General features: G+C 37.6%; 1 protein-coding gene across 9 annotated transcripts in view; it reads left to right on the top strand.

Annotated features, from left to right (window-relative positions):
* Window positions 1–23831, top strand: part of NAV3 (neuron navigator 3) — a 524494-nt gene that overhangs the window by 438056 nt on the left and 62607 nt on the right. For all 9 annotated transcript variants that reach the window (XM_042017696.1, XM_042017695.1, XM_042017693.1 and 6 more), the window contains 2 exons: window positions 19827–19965; window positions 23123–23399. In XM_042017696.1, coding sequence (XP_041873630.1) covers window positions 19827–19965; window positions 23123–23399 — 416 coding nt within the window. The remainder of the gene's footprint in view (window positions 1–19826; window positions 19966–23122; window positions 23400–23831) is intronic.

Here is a 23831-nt window from a genome sequence, read left to right as displayed (position 1 = left end):
AAAAGTCATATACCCATTTTTCCTGAAAAGCATCCATACGTTACCTGTGCTTTATTTCTGCACTGGAAGAATGTATTCTTCTTATTAACTGTGGTAGGTCTGCTCTTTACACCTTTACTTGTCATGTTATTGATTAGGCAAACAACTTCGGTCTGGCTTCTTCAACTGCTTTTTTGCTCAGTTTTGCATGTGGTCACTATTGATTCTTCTGTGCTTACTGTTTTCTTATCCTGTCATGTCCTAAATGCTATGGAAATTATAAATATTCTGGGGCAAAGATTTTAGTTGCATGTTGCTCCAGTGTGCAGGGAACATATTCAACTAAAATATTTGTGTATTATTTCTAGGGCATACCATAATACATCTTATGGTAACCATTAGTAAAGATCATCCAAAACAACCCTTACAAAATTAGCTTTACAGTCATTATTCAAATTCAAATTCAGTCAAAAACATCACCTAATTTCCTTAATGATTCAGTCATACTTTTCTTTCAAAGTATTAGGCATTGGTTTTTTTCAGCAGAATTCTTCCTTGAAATAGCATGCCTAAAGTAGATGGAATATAACTGTTCGTGAAAAGATTAATTGAGGGTATTTTGTACTGAGATAGTGGGGCTGTGAAATTTGAGATTTGGATTGGAAAGCTGCTTTGTTTCACCATACAGTCTAATTCAGAACTGTTGCTAAATAATGACATTTAGCTGTTCTCACTTGAATATTCTATTTCCCATAGTAAAAATTTTATGTTATGCCCAGAGCATTTCATTAAATTGACTGTTCTCACTGGGCTGGATTTTTATATAGGTTTTCTCAAATGCAGTAACGTAAAATACTAAAATAAAAATTAGCAGTAAATACTAGAAGGCAAGAAATTGAAAGGAATATCTGTGAGAGAGCTATCAGAAAAGAAGTCAGAGCATAAAAGACAAAGAAGCAAAGCAAAACAATATTAGAGACGAGTCAATAATATAAAGGTCACAATGGAATAAGTAATAGATTTCATAATCTAATAGTGAATTAGAAAAGAGGCTCTTATCAGATAGTATGTTTGTGTCCATTTTTATAAAGTATTTACTGATTTTCTGCAAGGCAGTGGTTGATTATAAAGGTACAATTAGCACTTACTAACAACGATAGAGAGAAGTGTTCCCTGATAACTGTATAATCTGCTCTATCTAGACAAAAAGAATCCTAGCATTTTTAAAGTAAAAGCAGGGAAACAGTTTAAAATGATGCTCCATGAATTCTTGAAGGCAGGAAGTCTGCATTAACTAATTTGAGAAAATAAATGCAGAACCACACAATGGGAATATGACCCACAGGGAATCAAGAAGTCATTGTTTAGTAATCCTGATGCTGTATGCAATAAACTCAAGTCTATATTATTTACATAATCCTCATGTGAAGAAGGCCATGCTGTATTTGACAAACAGACACAATGTGATGAAAGAGAAAATGCCAAGCATATTTCTGCTTTCTGTAGTGCTACTCGCTTGCAATTGCTATAGATTTTTGGAAAAAGCTATTTTATAAAGCTTTCAATAGCTCCATCTCACTGATAGTTGATTTCTGCTATAAAATAACAGAGACCTCCCAGACCTGCTACATGAGAACTCAGAAAGAGCTCATTATCTAATCAAGGAGAGGAATCTCCTGACTCACTTTGTGGTGTTATATAACTGTGTGCACACTGTAGGTGGTCTACCTATTAAATGCTAACCCCCAGAGCAGGTTGTACTAAACATTTTGCTAGACAAAGTGGTAAACCAAAATGAGACTTAGCAATTCCAAAACTCTTTTTGGTACATAAACCATGAAGAAACAGGAGAATTATGGTTTTTCGCAGTGATTGTTGTCACTGGCGACATTTTTAATATCCATTGCACTGTTAATATATCACTAAGTTAATGGAAATATTAATATAATAATGAAAAAATATTCTCTATAGTAGCAGAAGAAATGGTTAAGGAAATTCTCATCCATCAAATATCTGAATGTCAAATTAAATTAGAGCAATTCACAGTAGACTGGTTAGAAAACAGTGAGAATGAAGTTAGGTAAAATAATTCAATCTAGATCAAGATAAGATAATTTTTCCAGAATGCTGTTTTCATATTCCATTTTTCTGCAGGCAATTTCTTGAAAGTAACTGCAGCCACTTCTTTAAAATCTTTTCTTTTAATCAATTTTTTTTACAGCAGTTGAGATTAGGTTATTCATTGTAGTGACAACAATGTCGATGAACTCATTTGGCTTTAATGATTTGATTCCAGCAGCAGCTTCTAATTCTGCTTACCATGATACCTAAGGTTTTTGTACAAAGGTTAAAGATGGAAGAGGCTCCTGGGATGGATGACAGGGTGGATTAGTGCTGCTGAGCCCTGCAGGAAAAGGTCACCACTGCAGTACAAAAAGGAGGGTTGTCACTGGGGGAGGTGAAGTCACAACTGGCCTACAAAGAGAGCTTTGGGTTTGGGTAACAATGGCATTGGCAGGGATAAGTAGGATTTGGTTGTTGTCTCCTGCTTATCTTTGCCTTTGCCTATCAACACAGCTTCAAATCTTCACTGCCAGGCAGCCATCATGTCAATGGGACTGTCAGCGGTTCTCCTTCCTTCTCCCTCCTCCCAATATTATTTGTTTGTGTTGTTTCCAAATAGAGCATCTCGAGCCAGCACAGCACTGCCGGGTGAGCAAGGGGAAATATTCTTCTGCTGGCAGAGGTTTTTAAGCCATGGAAAGTTCCTCTTGGGTTGTAATTTATTTTTGAAGTTGCACACAGTATTCTGCTCTTATCTGTGTCTCACTGAGAATTCATGTTCAATCCTAATAACTTCTGTGTCCCACTTACAGTAAGGGAGTAACTGAAGATCTCATTACTTAGGACTTCACATGACTAGTCGTTGGGGTGTAGGTTCTCGACACATTCATAGAACTGTGTAACATGTCATGGCCTTAGGAGACAATTTCTCAGTTGCACAAGGTAATATTTGCTATGAAATATGGCTTGCTAGGAAAACGATGGCTCAGCAATTCACCCTGAAATGTCACACCATTTCAAAGGCTTATCTTTCACAGTGCTGCATGTTGTGAACTTACTAGGCTGTACATTGAAGCCTACATACACAGTGAGAATGTTATACATAAGTGGCAGTCCATGAGAAAGTGGCAGTTTGCAAAATGATGCCTGAATTATAAGAAATAAGAAGTGATTGCCAGCTTTTGATTTGCATTTAATGGTACCAAGCTGCAGTGGCATGAAGGCTGCTATCTGAATTTGGTGAATTGATGGTCTGGTCTCACTTAAGAGGACTAATTTTTTTCAATACTGGATTTCTCCATCTGGGAGGCGGGGATTTTTTTCTTACACCAGCTCCATGCTATGCTCTCTCATCAGTCATTCAGGGTGATCAGACTATGGGGTTTTTTACTGGCCCTGTATACTCCAGTTATACTGCAGTATGCTGTAATGTAAAAGTTAACTTTCTTACTGTTAGGGGAGCAGTTGCAAATCACAAAAGATGTTCCTTCCCAATCCCAAAAAGTAAACTTCGGTGTGGAGGGTAACCTGTTAAAAGACATGTGTCACAAACTTCCACTGATTTTGATGACATTGCAAAGAGAAGACGTAATCTTGAAAATGCAATTTAGTGTTTCTACTTGTTGGTTGTCACCCAGTCTCTCTGCAAAAAGTGCCTGGGACACATTACAAAAGGCAGAGGAAACCAAATGGCTAGTTTGTAAGCCAGTGAATTTAGGTTTGGAACATGAATATTCATCAGATCTTATTCCTTAAAATAATCAACACAACCTTTCTTTGCTAAGAGCTCTCAAGTTTGACATACCATGCATTCAGAACCTGACTCAGAAATTATTAACTTTTAAATGGAAATATCTTTTCAAGCAGCATTAAACAGGGCGTTTTAGCAGTTTCTCATAAAATTTTCTTCAGTATTTGTAAAGTTCATTGATTTCAGAGAAATAAAAAGCATCAGTGTATAAAAGATGACTTAGTACTCAGGAGTAAACCAACTCCTCCCCCTTCAAACTTTAAAAATAAAATGAGTCTAAGAAATTAATTCAGCTAATTTAAAGTGTGTCTCATATCTCAGAGTAATAGAAACAAAGAAGTAATAGGAGACCTTTCTGCTTTCCCTGTTCAGATGCATTATTTGCTATAATTTTAGGCAGATTGCCTTTTAAAAGACTGAAGGGAGTGCAATAGCTGGGGAAATCAGGCCATTTTACAGTGTCCTTAACTGCTTAAGTGTCACAGTTTTAGACATCTATGGTTGAGAATTTTGATCTCTACCTAAATCCTAGGTGTCATAAAGAAAAATGATGTTACATAGTATCAAGAAACTTGTATTTTGAATCACTTACAAGTAAGTGCTGAAAATGCCCTAAGTTACGCTTTAATAACAAAGGCAATCTCTGTTCTCTAAGGAAAGTCTTAGGAAAATGCTAATCCTAGGGGAAGGATATTTAGGGATCATTTATACCTTAGAACATAAAGGGGCTTTTATTTTCACTCTAATGTTAAAAATGTGTATTTGTAGTATCCTTATTAATTTCTAATTCCTTAAAAAGGCTAGCTAGGATCAGGTATTTAATTGTGCTCTGCTTTATGAAATACATTTCATTGTTTTCAGTTACTGTTTTTAAAAATTTGTCAAGTTGTTTTATATCTGTTTGTTTCACTTCTTCCCCAAGAGACTTCTGCTTTTGTGAGTATTTCAAGTAAGGGATTTTAAAAGAAATTTCTTTTCGCAATCAAACTGTAAATAAAATAGTGAAAATTTCCTTCAGGCAAATTCTGGTAAAAGGTTTTATACCATAAAAAGCAAGCAAAAAAAGGCCAAAAAAAGTTAGAAAAACTTAACCTGAAGAATTTGGTAAGACAAAAGGCAAATAAACAGAGAATCAAGTATCAGTGGATGTCAGAATTTGTTTTTATTAACAAAGAAATATCTTGACTTCTAGTGACAGACTATTTTGATAGTGGAAAAGAAGACCGATATAACAAGATGGACTCACATGCTGCACAATCTACAGGAGAGCCCTTAATAGCTTGTTTATTTTCCAAGGATGCACACTCCAGCATTCCCAAGTGTAAGCCATCACATTTGACAGATTTGAGAATGACCAGAGGCCTGAACCAGCAGCTTGCCATGTTCAACTCTTGCCAAATGCTTTTAATAGCAGTGTAACAGCAAAAAAAAAAGTGGGGTTGAGTGCCTTGTCAATCTTGGGAGACTCCTAGGCTTTGCTGTGTTGCAGACAGACTATGCCTCACTCATATTTTAATAAGAGGAGGAAGGAGTAAATTAAATTTTTCAAAGAAAACCTTGAATAAGTGAATGAAAATCCAATGGAGTCTTCCTGTTTGTCATAAGAAGTAATCCTGTGATGTTTTCTGTAATTTTCTGTAACAACCAGATTTTCTTTTCTTTGTGTGGGAGCACCTGGTCAAGAGCTGGTCAAGCCATGGACAAGATGCAGATGACTGGAACTGGCTTCCAATTTGAACCTTTATTTGGGACTCTTGTTTTTACTCGTCTCCAGCCTTAATTACAGCAAAAGTTTGGCTTGATGCCTAGATTTCTGTAGAATGAATCTGAGGCAAAAAGCTCGTGTATGCTTAAGCCAGTACATGTATCAGGTGCCTGGGCAGGGAAGGAGAAGGGAGGGAAGGCCTCATGCAGAGCTTCACTGCTGATTGTAGAGTACCCTATGGCCACTTGGCTTTTGAACAGTGTGTATATATTGTCTCCAACATCCAGTTTTCATACGGTTATTAAAAGTGAATCTTTAACCCATTTAACTTTCACACTTAAAACAGTCATCTGTATTTAAGTGTCTCACAATCAGAACATTAGAATGGTATTACTGGAATACGACATGAAATTCACATGAATGTCTCTTAGATGCAATGGCAGTGTTAGAGATGCCACTTGAAAAGCAGAGATTTGAATGAAGGATAAGGGAGCAAGCATCTTTATTGAGGCAATGAGTTAGCAAAAAGTGAAGCAAGGTCAGGAGTCCTCTGACTGTTCTCTCTGGTGTTCTCCTCCTTTGGAAAAAGCCACAAAAGGCAGCAAGGCAATTGCCTCTGTGATACTGCTGCTCCTTTGCCTTTGCAGTGACTGAAGCAATATATTCAAGAAAAGGGAGTGGTGTTTTTTGCAGGATTTTCTTCTGTGCTACTGCAAAAGAAAATGGTAGTCATCATTCATTTTTCTAGCAATTTAATAGTGAAATAAATGTTGCTTCTCTCATAGTTGGTCATATCTGTTATATTTTAGCACAATAATCTTAATTGTTACCCAGTATAAGATAGGTACCCCTTTACTCAAATTTTAGTTCTTCAAAACCGTTTTAAGAAATTTTGTGTTTTGTATTTATAACAGTAATTCTGTATCTTTCCTGTAAATTGAAATTTTGGGGAGATTTCATATGGAAATGGAGACTTTTTATAAGGGAGAAAGCTAGATGTTATAAGCATTGATTATTTGTAGAAGAGCTATGGTATCAGTAGTAGTACATATTGTATGTGCTGGGGATTTTAAGAGGTAAGTTTACAGTAGAGTTTTCAGCTTGCCATAAACTGTTCTCACTACTGCAATACCCTCTGCCCTTTAATTTCTGCTGCTTTTTATAATTTTATGTGGTCTGTCAGAGAGTAAAAATTATCTGAATTTTAGGTTAAATGGGAGAGAACAGGGCAATTTCAGGTGATAAGTAAATAAAGTACTTGACTAATGTAAAGACAGCATGCTTTCTCTGCTGATTTGCATGGGAGGATTTTTGCTGCAGGCCCTGTGCTGCTGTCTGTAGTGCCCTTTGTCTGGCTGTATGTGTCTAGGTTAGAAACGAAGCAGCAATTCAATTCTCCAAACTCTGCTCCCTGCTAATGTCTAGAGCTCTGACCTTTGTAGGTCAGACATTCACCCTTTTTTCATGCAGGATTTGAGCTTGGTGTCCCTCTCTGCTGCAATCCATCATATTTCCACAATCTCTTGCTGTCTGGTCTTTTGTTGCCTTTGTTGCATCTTAATTCTTTCTGCAACACTGCAGATGAGAATTTTAATTCTCAGTTCTCCTAGCAGGCGGTAAAGAGGATTCTAGTCCCTTCTGTTCTCTTTTCAGCAGAACTACAGGCTTCATGCCTATCCTTTATGGTTTTGGTTTTTTTTTTTTTCAGGTGGAAAAACTGAACTGAAAGAACAGTGGGCATGCATTCTTTCTTCTTCTTTTCTCCATGATTTTAGATCCACTTCCCCACTTTCACAGCTCGCCTGGGGTTTGGGTTTTTGGGTGGTAACAATAAATACTGAACTTATGCTTTATATTACTAAAGTTAATGAAAAATTCACACAGTTGCAAGGATAACTTGTACTTAAAATGCATCTTGCTTGCAAGCCCAATGAAATCATCATCATTTTGGAGAGACATTTAAACTGGCTCTGAGATGAGATGTCCCATGCAGTGAAGTGAGCTGCCTGGAGAGATTCTGGCCCTGGTGCCCAGCAGGGTGCAGTGGGACTGACAGAGCACATATGTCTTAACAGAGAGTAAAGGCCCACCAAGTGCCTTAATCTCCTCCCCTACAGTCTCTGTCTGCTGCTGCCATTCCTCAAGCACTTGTGCATGGCTGTGCTGGGCTGGGGAGGACCAACCAGAGGTTTTGTCACTGTCATTCACCACTTCTTTGGTCCTATCACAAAACTCTTTTTCTGCCCCTTGATGCTGACCTCAGTGCACTTCCCATTCTTCCAGATTCCAAGAGAAACAGCCAGAATTGAATTCCTCACATTTTTGATAGATTTTGATATGTTAGGGGAGTAAATCCACTTGGTCAATTATTTATGTGTCTACAGGGAGATCAGGCATTATTTTTCTCCTGCTGAAAATGCTTACAGGCAGAAATGTGTCCCCTTTTGAAAACCTGCCATTCACACCACACTGACAAGCTGTGTCAAAAGTGTCTTGAATCCACGAGCACCATTTTTCTCTTTCAGTCAATCTGGCAATAATAGTAATTTCAGTACTTTCATCCCTTGGAAAGGTAGAACTCACAGTGAGATACATTAGTGCTGCCACCTTTTTAGCCGATAGGGGTTCTTTTAATGTACTGTTTCTCGGAAATTTGAGCTTAAAATAGCCAAGGGAATTATTCTGATATCAGAAGAAAGAAAGACTGCAACTTTCTAAAGGGTTTGGGTTCTTCATTTTTTCTAGAAAATTGTTTACAAAACAGAAGGTACCAATGCCTCCAAGAAATATCTGTCATTGTACTAGGAAGAGTACCAAAATGTTTAGTATGGATAAAAATTGGCTATTGTTTTTGGTTGTGTATCTTTAGAGATTTGATCAAACTATGTAATTTATTTTTAAAGGAATTTCTCACATTTTGACTCTGGTTTTGCATTCAATTTTGAGTGGGTTTTTTTTAGTTTGTTACGAGAGAAATTCAAATATGTTTCATTTAGGAAAAAGGAAACGATCTTTTAAAATTTTGGTTTCCATTTCATGTTACCTTTTATTATTTTATTATATATGCATTTTTTCATATGACTGGTATAAGTTATAATATTTCATTGAAGATCCTTCAATTTAGTAAAAAGGAGTTTTATTCAATGTTAAATCATTTCCACAATGATTTGAAATTTCAGACAAAGTAAATTGAACCATCTGAAGGCTAAGATACAAAAAGAACATTTGCGCTGTCCTTTTACACCTGTTTTCTCAGTGCAAGAAAGTTATTTAATATATTTAATATGACTAAGTATAGATTGACTGAAATTTAAAAATTATTTCTTAAGGTATTGAATTTTTTGAGAAAATCTTTCTGTTTTTTAAATTTTGCAAGATGTTTCATATTCTATTAAAAAAAAAATAGTGTATTGTCAACTATATTTTATTTGATAATTTCCACCTAGCTTTATATCCACACAGCTCCATGATAGCTTGCCCTTTCATAGTCCAGAAACCTGAGCAGTTTATCTGGCCTATAACTTACTCCTAAATCCCTGCCTCCTCCAGACTCTTAAGAATTGGATAAGGATTAGGTTGAAACCTCAAGTAACAGTTCTGTAAGCGAGCTCCTACCCTCGTTGGCAAGATGATAAACACGTGGCACGGGGACTTTTTAAGAGATTATGAGACCAACAAGGATTGTGTACCACTGGCATAAGGAATAAGAAATATTTGAAAACTTCTGGTGATAGAGTCAATGACAGCAGTGGTCTCTGAGCAGAGAGACCTGCCAATGATTGCTTCTAAAGGCCATGTGAAAAGCAGTTATGTAACATGAGGTGCAAGTGAATAGCATTTAGATTTGCTGCAAAAGCCTGGCACAAGTCAGGATTAAAGATAACATTAAACCCTTCAAACAGAATCATCTTAAACTAATTAGTGTCAATAATGGAAATTCCAAGAGAGCCCTTTAATGCAGGGCAAGAAAATCTTCAACATTTGAGATATTGAAAGAAATATAAAATATCAAATAAATGCTTGGATGGCTAAAACTGTGTAAGTTAGGTTCTGAAATTTGTGTTTTCTAAACTCAGCACCCTGGCCTTCATGGGTGAAAAGGCTACAGGGTATTAAAAATCAGAAAATCTCCAAATCTCAAACCTGAATAAAAATATTCTGTGAACCTATTTATTAAAAAGACAATAAAGATACACTTGAACTGCATTATGCTTTTGGTTTTGCTAATTTATAAGCAGTCTTATTTTACGTATAGAATAATGAATGTCTGATATATTTAATTCATATTGCACATTTCCTCTCAGAAATACTTCTGCCTTGCCTCTGTCTTCATATGGCTGTGTATTTGCTTGAGAGTTAAGAAATGTAATTTTTTGAGCTTTATGTTTTCTGCAAAGTTTTATTAAAATCAGCCAGTAGTTTTGCCCAGGCAGCAATGATGAGCAAGACCCTGAAGGCCAGATGCACAGGCAGAATGACCATTGAAGCCTTTATTCCTTACTGATGCTAAAAATCAGGTCTTGCAGACGCAGGATAAAGTCCCTTCCTACTTTCTGCTAAAGCTGGGTCATTACTCAGCAAAATTTGGGAAAGAAGCAGGAGGTGTGAAAGACATTCCTGGCAAACCAACCCAAGAAAAGAAGGACCCTTGTGTTCTGCTTAACCCGTCCTTTGCCAGACAAGTTGTTGTCGCAGTGCTGACTGCAAGAAAGTAATCGTGTCAGGCTTCAGGAAATAGGCTTGCCTTGTTATCTGAAAATATTTGGGTGGATCAAGCTCTCAAAGAGATTCAAGAGGGAAGGTTTTTATTAAGAAGATCTTTAGGCTTGAACTAGCACCTTTTCCCATAGACACAATTTATTGCTAAATTCAACAAACCAGCACCTCCTCTTGAGACCTGAAGGGGAAAAATACTTTGCACCAGGCTGTGCATGAGGAAGTCTATTGCCTCCCAAATTAAACTCATTTTACACTTTCAGAGGGACTGTTTTTCCAACAGTGCTCATGCATTCAGGGATGCGTCCCACAGCCAGAATGCGCCTCCCACTCCTTGGATGGCAGTGCAAGGCTTCCAACTCTGGGACCATGTCATGCCATGTTTTGGTAAGGAGGTTATCAGGAAGTGCTTCAACGAGGTGTCAGGGATAGGAGGTGTCCAACTCCTATGTTGTTATTAAAAAGACCCAGTGAAATTGCAAATTAAGAATCTCTGTCTGCCACATCTTTCCATTCTAAGCAAATGACAGTGTGGGGTAACAAATATTCCTCACAAGTCAAAACCACTCCAAACCTTGCTGTACTGCCGCAGCAAAGCTGTATAAAACTGCTGGATTTAAGACTTGCTAGATCATGGAGATTTGTAGGATGAGTATCATGACCAGAATGAACAGAGATTTACTTATCATTCTGCTAACATACTTATGTACACTGTTTTTTTTCAGATTGAGTTTAATCAGGTGCAGACAGGAAAAATAAATCCCTCCTTCTGCTCATAAGCAAAAATAAGACAGGTAGTTCTAGCAACAAAGATGCTTAAACATGAGAGAGTGTGCACAGCAGAGGAGGTTACCAGTAAATCAGGACTTTGACATTGGGCAAATAATTACTGGGAATAGTTCTCCTCTGAACAATTATCAGGAGGATCTGTTTAGTTTCTTAATATACTGTAGAGACAAGGTTGAGTAAAGAGGTTTGATATTTCAACACCTCCCTCCCATCTGAAGCAGTCGACTGGCAGTTTGCAAAGGTGAATGGAAAATTCTGCTTATCTCAGGTTGTTTAAGGGGCTGGTTTCAGTATGATTTTTCTTTGATTATAAATGCAGATACCATGAGATACTTCTTTATGTTTGAGGCATCTCATTTATCTTTTCAATTTTGGGGGTGGGAAATGGCCATATACAAAGTGAAGAATGAAATCTTTACTTTGTAAAGTGATGAGGTAACAAGAACTAGTAGGGCTTTAAATTGTTTTTTATCTTCTGAAGAACAGCATAGGCACTTTGTATTTTGTTTATTTATGTCCATTCAACTGATGTTAATTAACTTGTCTGAATCTGCATTTGAAAAATTGAAACATCTCTTGCATCCAGTGTGTAGAAAACTTAACAAACAGCAGCAGGAAAATAATTCCATCAAAAGATTTTCTCCCTTGGCTTGTTATGGTATTGTCAACAGCTCTTGATGGAATTACTTCCTTACATCTTGCTTCAGCCCATATATTAGTATTTTCCAAAGATTGTTCAAAATATAATTAAAAATGGATGCTGTTTATCTGCCTCATGTAAAAAAACCCCCAACCCTGTACATTCCAGAAATAAAGTATCTTCCTGGTTGGATATTTATTGTTTTATTCAAGTAACGCTTGCCTAAATTTAATTTTGCAAAATTTCTTCTTCTGATTGTTGATACATTCTGTTATGAATTTAGAGCTAAGTAATGACTTTCTGCTGTCCCTATCATGTCAGATTAAGTGTTGTATTCAGAAATAAGTGGAAACCAGAAGGAATTCTGGCAATGACTTATTCAGATCCTGTGGTGTGGGTATGCAGGTTTTGCAAGGTATGTATAATTATCTCAAGGAATGTAAATCTTCCATCAATTCTTCTTTTTTCCCCTGCTGGCTCTAAAACCAAATTATTTCTTAAGGCACTTATTAAATGCTTGGAAGAATATGGAAATTAACTGACCTTGCAAAAATGCGTTTTTCTCTAATTGTGCTCTTGGGCTAGCTGTATTTTCTGTAGTAGGATATAATTTTCTAATTGGATCTTCTTATACAATAAATTTCTAACATGGAATAAAGAATCCTTGCGAAGTGATACTGCATGAAAGCAGGTGCATAAATGCATTCCTATTCTTTGAAACCCTAAACAATTTTCCTTCGAATATGCTGAGTGCATCCATTTTGAAATGTACATGGCGTGATTTTCTCCCTGTGACCTCAAAGTAATTCAGGATTAAGGCTTCAGTAGTCACCTTATTGCAGTATGACAGGTAATGGATTGCACTTGCTGAGGAAAAAGTGGTGAAGTATGAGTCCAACTGGCAATGTTTTCATTTAGCTACAAGCATAGCATAGCTATAGGGAAATTTATGGTTCCTGCAAGTTTCTAGTTTGATTCAGGGCCTGGGCTTTGGCTCGCACAGTCTGTGGAATGAAGAAAAGTATTGATTTTACAAACTCTGTGCCCTCTTGAATCTGTCTGTGAAGGGTCAGCATAGCTGTTCCATGAATAATGAGCAGCTGAGATCACAGTAGAAGATTTAAAAGGGATTAATTCATGTTGAATTGAACTTTGAAGGAGAAATTTTGCCAGCTGATATATTGGCATGTTAGTGAGGAGTTGCTTTAAGTAAAACTGTCCAATTATTTTCTTATCTTTTCCTCTTAATGAGCTAAGAGATCATTTCTGTTCTCAAAAGTCAATTATGGAAGTAGCTATAAAATCTTTATATTCAGCTGAATCCTGCCTTACTCTCCTGGAACATGACCTGAAATATGGGTGTCAGAAAAGAGAGTTCATGGCAGCAGCCCAGAATGCATGTTAATATTCACTTCACTGGTGCACTGTAGAGAAGCAATGACCACCCCCATGGAGTGTGTTGTGGAGGCTGATTTTTGCATTTTGTTCCGTTTTACGGATTTTATGTGTATAGAAGTAGCTTAAACACTATTTTCCACTTGCTTAACTTGTGTGAATAAAGTAAAGGTGTACTAAGTTCAAACTTTCTGCTGTTGGCATATAGTTTAAGTCCTTTTCTTTGTTGTTATCTCTCCAGTCTTTCCTGCTTACCCTTTGAATGTACCTGCCTTTGTCAGTTGACTACTTAGGGGATTGAATGCCAACCTTTTATTTCCTAACTCACATTTAGTGTAGATGCCTTGCACATCAGTGGCTCAAATTGTCTTACACCTCAGGTAGCTGTCCACCTCACAGGCACCTAAATCTAGGTATTTTGTATTTTCAGAACACTGTAATTTAAATAACTATCCATTGTAACTGGATGTCCCAGTCCTATCCACTGCAGTAGACTACTGTACTAGCATCTTCTTTGGCAAACATGGAAGTATGCTATACTAATCAAAGAAATTCCTGGTGTTTCTCGTACCTCTACAGTTTCTATGAAAAATTGTGTAGTGACATCCAGAGGCTCTAAGAAAGGGACAGGGAGACCCGCAGCATCTAGGCATTCATTGACATAAAACAACGAGCTGGATGCAGGCAGAGAAAGGGTTAACACCTTACTGCTCACCATTGACCTGCTCTCAGTATGGATTTGTAGCTCCTCAAACATTCAGAAGTCAAGTTTCTGTTTAGCTCTGAATGCTACTCTTGTGTCATGATCTCAGTTGTCTTATTTGTCCTCTAAGACCATTCCCCCCAGCAGGAGAAAGACACTTGGGTGCTACCCTGCATGTACCTGCCATGGCAATGAAGGATTTAGAAGTGTTTAAAAGGGCTTCACAATTTGAAAGGTCAAAGTTGCTATAAAAAGCAAGTAAAGGTTGTTTTGCTAAACGTGTTCAGGTTCCTTGAATCACAAATCCATACAAAAGTCCCCAGGGATATGTGAGTTCCATTGGCATTAGCAAGAATGTGACTAAGGATTTCTCATTCCTGATCAAGTACGTGTGCCTATTGCTGTGGTCTGAAGCTCTTCATGTGCAGTACAAAGCATGCGACAAAAGCAGTGCTATTTTCATTCAGTTACAAACTGAAAAAGTCCCCAGAGAGAGCAGTTTTTCTGATTAAATGAATACTTTAAGATGAAAGGTTTTGGTTTTGTTTTCTAGAGCTGTATTTTTGAAAGCTGTAGCTCCCGCTTCTGCTTGCAAAAATGGGTAATGAACAAAAGAAAACAATGCCAGAAACTTGTCAAACTGTGCCATGGGCTGGATACATTGAAGGAACCATAATTTTCTGGTGTGCTTGGTAGCACATTGATTGGAGTCTTGCTGTGTCTGATGATCTTCTTGTGAAAAGCTTTTTTATTTGCATACTTAGGGACTTCGGCTGGAGGAGCTCTCAAAAATTAATTAAGTATGCCAATGCTGGAACAAATTTCAGGCACCAACCCATCTTATCAGTATGGTGAACTTCAATAAGCTGGCAAGTTTAAGGGCTTGTAGGAGAATGCTGGAAGTAGAAACAGGAAGGGTGGATGAAACAATGACCATGTCTAAGTGCTCTGTCATATCTTGTTGGCAACTAGACTGCTTTGATTTTCTGAAACAGGGACTTTGAAAGGAGAATATTTTAGGTATCAATGGACCAAAGAGATTGTTAATACCACTTCCCCTTGTCACATACCATCAGGATTCATCGCTCTCCTCATCCAGTGCATTCTTACTTCCAGACATCATGCAAAAGTCTAGAAAAATATGTTGCATATTTTCTGCAGGTCCTCATTACATAGGCTACAGTCTAATTGCATCTTTGGCCTAAAGCTCTACTGCTTGCCTGCCTGCTGTGTGAAATAATGTCTTATTTTGTATAAAATATTTCTTCATTTGTTTCATATACTTCAGTGTGTTAATTCCACCCCCCTCCCCCCCCAATACTTGTGGAAAGCAGACAAAAAATTTTCATGAGCACAGTTGAGTGCAATTTATCTTTCCATTTGAGAGAATACTTGTTGGAATGTGTTTGTAATCTTTGTTCAGCTCTACATACTGATGTTAGCACCATGTGTTTAAACTTCAGACACCTTGCTATTTCCAGATCGCTATGTGGTAGGGAGGTCAATGAGAGGATTATTATGAGGAGATCTTTTCAGTACTAGCACATGCTAATGAAAGTGAGACAAAGAGTAATACTGGAGACTAACAAACTGTGTAGGTAGCAAGTCATGGATTTCTCAACTTTATGGAGTATTTGATAAGGTCAAGGAGTTGAAACTTTGCTTGAAGCATTTGAAGCAATTTGTGAAGCCCTGAGATGTGTACAATATTCACAGCCACCTTCACCAATTAGTGATGGAGTGGAAGTCTTCTCCAGCAGAAGTGTTTTTTCTTGCTTCAAAAGAGGCAAGAATTGTTCAGATTTGAAAGATGCAGGCTAGAATTAGGGGATGAGTTTTAGCTAGTACAAATAATCTCATTGGCATAACTAGTACATCAAAGGAAAATACAGATCTCAGCAGAAAGAATATTGGTGAGGTTACTGCAAAGAGTCTGGGCAAAGTCAGAGGGTATGAGGTTTTTGGATGGAAGCTGTAGCACAGTGGCCATAATTTTAACCATTTGTGCATGTACTGTCTCTGTTTTACATATGTAAAGCTGAGATACAGCAATAGTAAGGCCAAAAAAGAGGTGCTGGGTTTTGACATGCAATTTGAGTTGATAGTAACTTAAATTTTAAGGTATCCCTGCAGCAAAATGTAGGTTCAAAGCACAGATTTCCATGCATTAAATCTTTGAAAGTCAAATGCAAAACACTAAAGTAAATTCAAATCTCTTTATTGGCGTCCAATTTATTTTAAAAAGTTGGTTAAAGCAGTCACCTTGCAGATTGCAGGGAGTCTGGTACACCAGGGGATTCAGTCATGCTTCATATACTCCCTTTTGTTACAGAACTTTCAAATTCTTTGAAAGGAGACAGAAGGTGTCTTTCCATAATGCAAAATTCAGATTCATCCCTAAAACAGACCTCCTACAAGCACTAAATTAATTAAGCACTTCTAGAGAAAAAATAAAATGTGATTGTGTTATCAAAAACTGTGCTGTTACATGGATTCACAATGAGAGCAGTGACTACTGGACTGTTTGCTTGTTTTCTATTTGGTGATTTGAACCCAGACAAAGCAGAATGAGCTGAGCGGCTGAAAATAAAAATCTGTCAGGTACATGTAAGCAGTGATTTTGAAGACAACAATGAATTATCCAGATTTAAGAAGATTTCTCTTAGAAATAGCAAAATTCATATCCTTAATGAGAAGATTATGGCTTGCTGAATATAAAGGTTCTTCTCCAGATCCTCTTGGGATCCAGGGGTTTCTCAAAGTAAAAGTTGCCAGAACGTGTCAAAACAAGGCACTTTCCTCTTAGCCTCAGTCTCCCAGGCAGCTGAACACCATTTGCTGACGTTTCCTCTTAAAGAAATCAGCCTGAGTCTGACACCAAGAAAAAATAAAAGAAGGAAATTTTGTCAACATTATAAGTAGGCTAAAATGTGGTTTTTAACAGCAAAGTGGTGTCAGGCATTAATGTGCAGCAGTACTAACATGACCTATCATAGACTCTATAGAATGTGTGAAAAAGAGAAAAGTAAATGAAAAATAAAAATGAAAGATGAATCATAGCCAATATATTAAAATATAAGTGAATATTGTTTTAATGAAGTGTAGGAGGAACAAGAACTAAAACTATAGTTTGCTGCAGACTACGACTAATTGGTTTTCAATCTCAAAGTGATGCAGAATAATTTTATCAGATATTTCTGTCATGAGTTTACTAGTTTGAAGGATACATTATTATGAATCATCAATAATTTTTTTGTAAATTATAAGCAAGGCATTTTCATTATCAAAAACATATTTACGTGTCTGATAGCAACTCTACTATCTAGATTTTGGGAAAGAGGTCTGTAAAAGTAGAAACAAAAAATACTGAAATATAAAAATCTGGCTGCATGAGCAAGTTAAAACAACTTTGGATAATACATTAAAATAAGTAAAACCAGCAATCTTCCTTGCCAAAAGGGTGGCTGATATGGTCTGTTCTGTTGGAGTTTTCAGGTTTTACCATGTCTTTTCAAAAGGCTGGTATGAAACATTGTGACAAGTTGGAATTAATTTCTCTTAACAGTCCTTAGAATATGCCAGAAAGAACGTGGGTTTCGATAGTCCTGGTTTTTACAGGCATACTGAATATTGTGAGAAATTTTGGTGTATGAAACCCCCAAATTTATAAAATATCTTGAGCACCTATCATAAGAGAAAAAAAAAATCCAGACAAATACAGTGATGACTCTGAAAGGTTAGTAGTGGAGGTGTCAGAATAATCTTCTATACAACTTACAGGGTGGCCACAAGTGTTCCCCAAACCCACTAATAATCCACTGGTGAGTGAGGTGTGATAAGTGTGAAACACCATAGAGAAGCCATAATAGAAAGGAAGCATGGCCATAGTAATTTTTGCCTGAAAACTTCGGCTGTAGAGAACATAGTTATATCTTGTGAATCAGCTGAACTATTTCAGAATTTATAAAATGTGAATTTTCTTACAGAGAAGAAGGAACACATAATGAAGTATGAAAAATTAAAATAGAATAGAATAACAGACATGGGGAAAGCAGGATGAAATTTGGTCCTCAGGGTCTTAGGTAGACTCAGAAAACTGGTCAAATATTATTTGACATGAATGTTACGCATTAAAAGCTCATGTTTCTTCTGGAAGTATCTAATATGTATCATTTTGGATTTGGTTTATGATCTTTATTTTCTTTTTCAAAAACCAGCTTTTAATGAGGTTAAACTGTCTTTTCTACAACCTAATCACATTTAATATTATTTACAGTTTTATCCATCCTTAAGGTTCTCAGCCTTAATACTGTTCTAAAGGTATATTCCCATGTGTTACACAGCATGTTAATAATGGCTTTTGAGCATCAGTGAAATTATGTATCACATTAGACAGTGAAAAAAACCAGAAAGTCTAAATGACTAGTGCTTCAGAGATGGTTCTTAGATGAATGTTGACAGCCTATAATGTATGGTATTATAATTTCATTATTAAATCACTTTCGTGTTTATTACCTGGAAATGTAGCAGAAGACATATTTATTTGTAGTCATTGTACTCAGCAGTGGAAAGTGCAGCACTGTAATAAATTCTTGCCCTCTGAAATATGTTTATCTTGTCACTGAGCTGGTTTACAAATGTGATTTTCTACCTTTTGCAAAAGGAAGGTAATGCTTGCTGCAGTTGCTATGATACAGGACTGGTGCACTGAACTTTCTGGTGCATCAGCACACATTTATTCCATGCAGTTCCCTGTCACTGCTGCTGTCTCCCAAAACTCCAAATGTAAAATAAGGATTCACTGGTATTTTCCTTGTTCACTCTGAATGACTAGCAATGGTACTGAGCTTTAATTTGACTGTGGGATTGAATTTCATTTCTATTTCTAAAAAGTGGCTCATGAGGCTACAGCAAAACAAGGATAAAAAAGTATTTTGCACTTTATCAGCACATTTAAGCACCTAGCTTTGTCTTTCCAGAAGTTATATATCTAGAAGATGCTTTCTCAACCCTCTCTTCTCCAGGAGAGGAAAAGACAAAAAGAGGGACCTTCAGTGGACAGTTTATCCTATAAGCCTGAGACACTTTAAGCCAGGAGGAATTACCTCCTGGAGGAGGCTGCTTTTAATACTGGTTAGAGAGGACATCTAGATAATTTAAATGAGATACCTTACTTTTATATACCTAAAACTATAGGAGATGAATCACATTGAAAGTGATAAGGTGAATTTTTTTTCAAACTTTTGGCCTCCGAATAATCTAAAACAAGATTAACAGGTGGAGATGTAGCAAAACTGGGAGCATAATGCTGTATGTGGCAATAAGCTAAAAGTCAAAATGTAATGCCAGAGAGAAGCAGTTCTGGACAAAAGTCTGAGAAACACAGATCAACCTCCCTTCCGTGCAAAAGCAAGGCTTTTGTGAGATTTGGTAATGACATGTCTCTAAGAGCAGCCTTTCTCTCCTCATTTGCATCCTTTGCCTCTATCTCCCAAAGCAGGACAGTTGACAGACTGTGTTTCTTCAGAGATGTATAACATGTTCTCTGTCAGCTCCAGTGACTGTATGCTCAGGGATTCCTATTTTGATGACATTGCACCAGCTAGACACAGACTGAAGAGAAGAAAATAAAATTTTTGAAAATACTGGCTTCTTGCTGACAGTGGATTAGGCTGCAGAAAAGATACTCCTTTTAAATAGCCTGGAAATTCATCAGGTGTTCTCCAAGATATTAATAATGTTTTGGCTAGCGGTATCAGATAAGCTTAATGGATTTCCCTGCTGGTGGAGTGAATGTGATTGCAGTGAAACATGAAACAAACTGTTTTAATGACTTACACTTAGACCTGATCTTAATTTTTTAAGGACTCCTGCATCTTTCATGAATTGAACAAGCAACCACTTCACTGGGAGTTAATAATTAATTTAAATGTCTGAAGAATAATATTCATTGTACCTTAGGAAATACTACTGAAAAGTTTCTGGTAAATCACTTGAAAAATAAGTAATGGCATCTATTGATTTTGAGATGCTTTCTGCCTATTGAGACACAGTATGTAAAGCAGATGTGTTCCTTTCTCTGCAGCTGGGATGACAGCAGCTCAGTTAGCAGTGGCCTCAGTGACACTCTTGACAACCTCAGCACAGATGATTTGAATACCACCTCATCTGTCAGCTCTTACTCCAACATAACAGCCTCTTCAAGGAAGAACACTCATGCCCAGGTGAGTAGCCATTTGTTGCAACACCCCCCAAGCATGCAGGATAACAAAAGAAAAAGTTTGGTATCAATGCCTCTAAACAAATTAAATATTCGTATTTTACAAAATCCTCTATTACATCTGAATGCAAGAAGCCATAGACCCCATTGACCCAACCTTGGGCTGTGAGCTGACATCCCAAATTCCCTGCTCCCAGGGCACACACCACTGCTGAAGGTGCTGGCTGGTGAGACCCAGCTCTGCCCACCCTGGGGGAGCCCCCACTGTTCCCAGCCCCTGCTGCACCCTAACACAAAACAAACACAATATGACTGATCTGTGATGCATGGATTTCTACTCACTTCAGCTCATTTGGAGTATCTCTTTCAACAGATAACACAATAAAAAATAATGTATCTTTTGTCTTTTATGAGCTGGAACATATTAGGGAAGAAATATAGAGTCTGTCCTGTCCTTTCAAATGGCAGAGATTCTCTTCTCCCCGCTTAGGTCCAGGGATGAAAGTGTCAATGCAAGGTGAAAATTCACAGTGTCAAAATAGAATTCTTAATAGCATACAGCCACAAACTATATACAAACTATATACATAACACATATACACGTGTGTGTGTGTGTCGGTGTATGTAAAGCTCTTGTCCCAGGTATCGAAGCTTTTCTTCCCAGCTCCCCTCAAAATTGCAAGTGATAGAAAAGTCAGTACAGAATCCCTGCAGGACTTGGTTCCACCCAAAAAAGGAAATAAAACCAGAAAATTTTGTCTCAATAGGAAAGTATTCTCTGCCATGTCATCTCCTGTTTACAAGCAGGGAACTTCAAGACTGAACGCTCAGCATAGGGGAACAGTGGTTGCCTCCAGTGATTTGATGTCAAGTGTTCAGGACACAAGGTTGACACTTCTGATTCCATTTAGACTCCTGCAGTTCAGACAGTGTCTGCAGTTCAGAGGTCTCTTTTGTAGATGTATATTGTAGCAGACTCTGTGAGCCGGAGAAAAACACGTGTTTGTCATTCCCCCAAACAATAGGGAAATATAGTTACTTTTGGAATGAAAATTACTTAAATCTCCAACAGGACAGATATCAGACGAATGCTGTACTCATGCAAATTCACACTAATGCAAATATTCTTCAGCCCTTACTCTTGCCTTTCTCACTCCATCAGGGACTTCCATGGTTGCTAACTGGAGATCAGCCTCTTCCATTTCACATCAGCAATGATGGCCAGCTAGTTCTGGCTTACTTGTTCCACTGCATAGTTATCAGGATTGAAAAATCTCAGGCTGACCATTTAACTCTTTGTGGTTTTGTTGTCATTTGGATTATCTCATGTTCTAGCTGCTCTATAATAAGCTTCTGTTTTATTCACAAATTGTTCAGTGATAGACAGAGATGCAGTGCATGTTCAAGTTTTGCTTTCATTCCAGAGTTTCTTTATATTATGAAGACTAGGAACAGACCTTTATCAGGTATGCCTTTACCAGGCAGATTAAGCAGAACTCACTGTATTCCATGCTAGCTGGCAATCTCAGTCAGAAGCTGAGATGAACAGAATACATTTTGCCAGCTGTTCTCCAGGTCTTAGATACACTGCAACACAGAGATCCCTTTATCAGTCTTTTTAAGTGATTGGAGCAGGAAGGCTATAGACTGAGACAGAAATTGCATATTTTGTTGTCATTTTCCTATTAAAAGCATGATAATGATGAAGAGAGGCTTTTAGAAAGTATTGTACTACTCATTTTTTTGAAATTATGCAGTTTGCTTTAAAAATGTATATATTTACAGTCATTCATTTATGGGAAAATGTCTGTAAGCATGTTGTAACAATAACTTTAAAAACTCTCTTCTGAAGGACCCTGCAATATTTTTGTAGGTATTTACTTGGGCTTTTTTCCCATTAATCGTTACCCATAATCTGTGCTAGCATGTCCAAAGAACATATGCAATTATGGAAATACAGAGATCTTTTGCATTTTGTACACTTCAGCTGACAAATATGTAAACAGGAACGGATTATTCTGTTGGTCATCAAGTCAGTATTAATCCTGCTTATGACAGAAGTGCCTAGGAAGCAGCCACAGAGGGGTCTCTGTGGTGAAGGAGCTGTGACAGCACAGAATAATAAATAGCCTGTCCCTCAATGTGTTCCATTTTGCAGCCCCTCTTAGGCTGGTGATACCTGAGAGCAGCATCATATTTTTGCTGTTAAAGAGGGGCAGAGGCAAGCAGGGGTGGTGAGAGGGTGATGTGCAAATAAGGTTTCAGTCTGAGGTCAGGAGGCTGCAAAAAAACACAGAAGGAAGAGTTACACCAAACAGCCTGTCAGCACAAAGAGCACCAGTCTTGTCAAACACAGAGGGTAGGGTCAGTCTCTGTTTCTATTTAAGCCATTTTCACAGCTTCTGCCTTGTCTTGTTGGGCTGCTCCTTGCAGCACTCCCTTATCAGCATGCCTCAGGGAAGGAGATGCCACAGGGGGGTTAGGTCCCCGCTGGTGCATCCTCCACATGGGTCTAAGTTTCAGATGGAGCATGAGCCCAGCTTCTTGCCTTGACACCATAGATGAGTAGTGCTGGCATAGCTTCTCTTCTGCTCTGTTAGTTGATAGAGAGAGCTTCTTGTTGGAAACAATTCATTTCTGTGGAGACGGACTAGTGGAAAAGCCATCAGCTGTAGCATGAATATTTTTGTGGAAGATGCTATCCTTGCTCACTGGTGGCACAACAGACTCTGTTCTGCTGGAGCAGTATTCCTAATCCAGTCACTTGAAATCTTGGGTAGGAAAAGTCAAGAAGCCAGACTGAGGTAGTATATTTAGGAATTCATTTACCCAAGCTTTTAGTAAAACCTCTCAGCACAGTGATTCCCTTCTGAAATTCAGACGGAGTTGAGGAACAATAGGGCATCACCACTGATTAGAGTAAATTATATTTCACTTCATTATGAAATCTTCTGAAATTAAAAAAAAAGAGAAATGTCAACCCCGATGGGTATGTTTTGTAGGTTTTTAAATTTTTGGAATCAGGATACTAATGTTTTAGAAGGAAAGTTTCTGTGGCCCTTGCTGCAAATAGACCAAATTCTCCTCCCCTACTATGATTTAAGAAATCAGCAAATAATGGAGATTCTGGGACTGACCATTTCTCATGGAATCTCTTGTAGCTGAAGACAGACTCAGAGAAACGCTCAGTTACAGACAGTGAAACCTGGGGCAGCACTGAAGAACTGAAGAAACCAGAGGAAGACTTCGACAGCAGTGTAGACAGCGGTGGCAAGTGGAAAGGCCTTCCCTCAGGGCTGTCTGAAGAGTCAGAGAAGGGGGGGCAGAAGACATCTCTCTCTGTATCACAGACTGGATCTTGGAGGAGGGGCATGACTGCACAAGTAGGAACAACTCAGTCCAGGCACAAAGCAGGAACAAGCGCACTCAAGACCCCAGGTAGGAAACTTCTGTAGTTCAGATTACAGTGGTCTTAAAATAATTGATGGGTACTCTCTCTCTCTATATATATATACTATATGCATATTGTTCTCTCCTTCTGTAAATGACTTCAAGCCCATATTGTAATATTATATCAACTTTTTCATTTCTATAACAGTTAGTTTGCTACATGCATAATAATAATTAATTAAGTACACATGGGTGCATCCATAACAAAAACTGTGATTGCATTTTGTTGTACTATCATTTGTGTATGTCAATGTCTATTAAGGAATTCTTAGAAGTATTTTTGGACTCATCCCCTTATTCTCTAGAAAACCTTACCTTTGATAATTCAACATTTGCATAGAAATGGCCAAATATTAGAAGCTGAGTCAAAAAGATTGAATATTCAAGGAAGGGGACTCAAAATTATATTTCTAGTTATTT

The sequence above is a fragment of the Corvus kubaryi genome, unplaced genomic scaffold (assembly GCF_017639235.1).
Source record: "Corvus kubaryi isolate FWS band 111438036 unplaced genomic scaffold, C.kubaryi_AGA036_p1.0 137, whole genome shotgun sequence".
In the NCBI taxonomy this organism is placed as follows: Eukaryota; Metazoa; Chordata; class Aves; order Passeriformes; family Corvidae; genus Corvus; species Corvus kubaryi.
The sequence above is the reverse complement of the archived record's forward strand: the minus strand, read 5'-3'. Positions and strand labels throughout refer to the sequence as shown.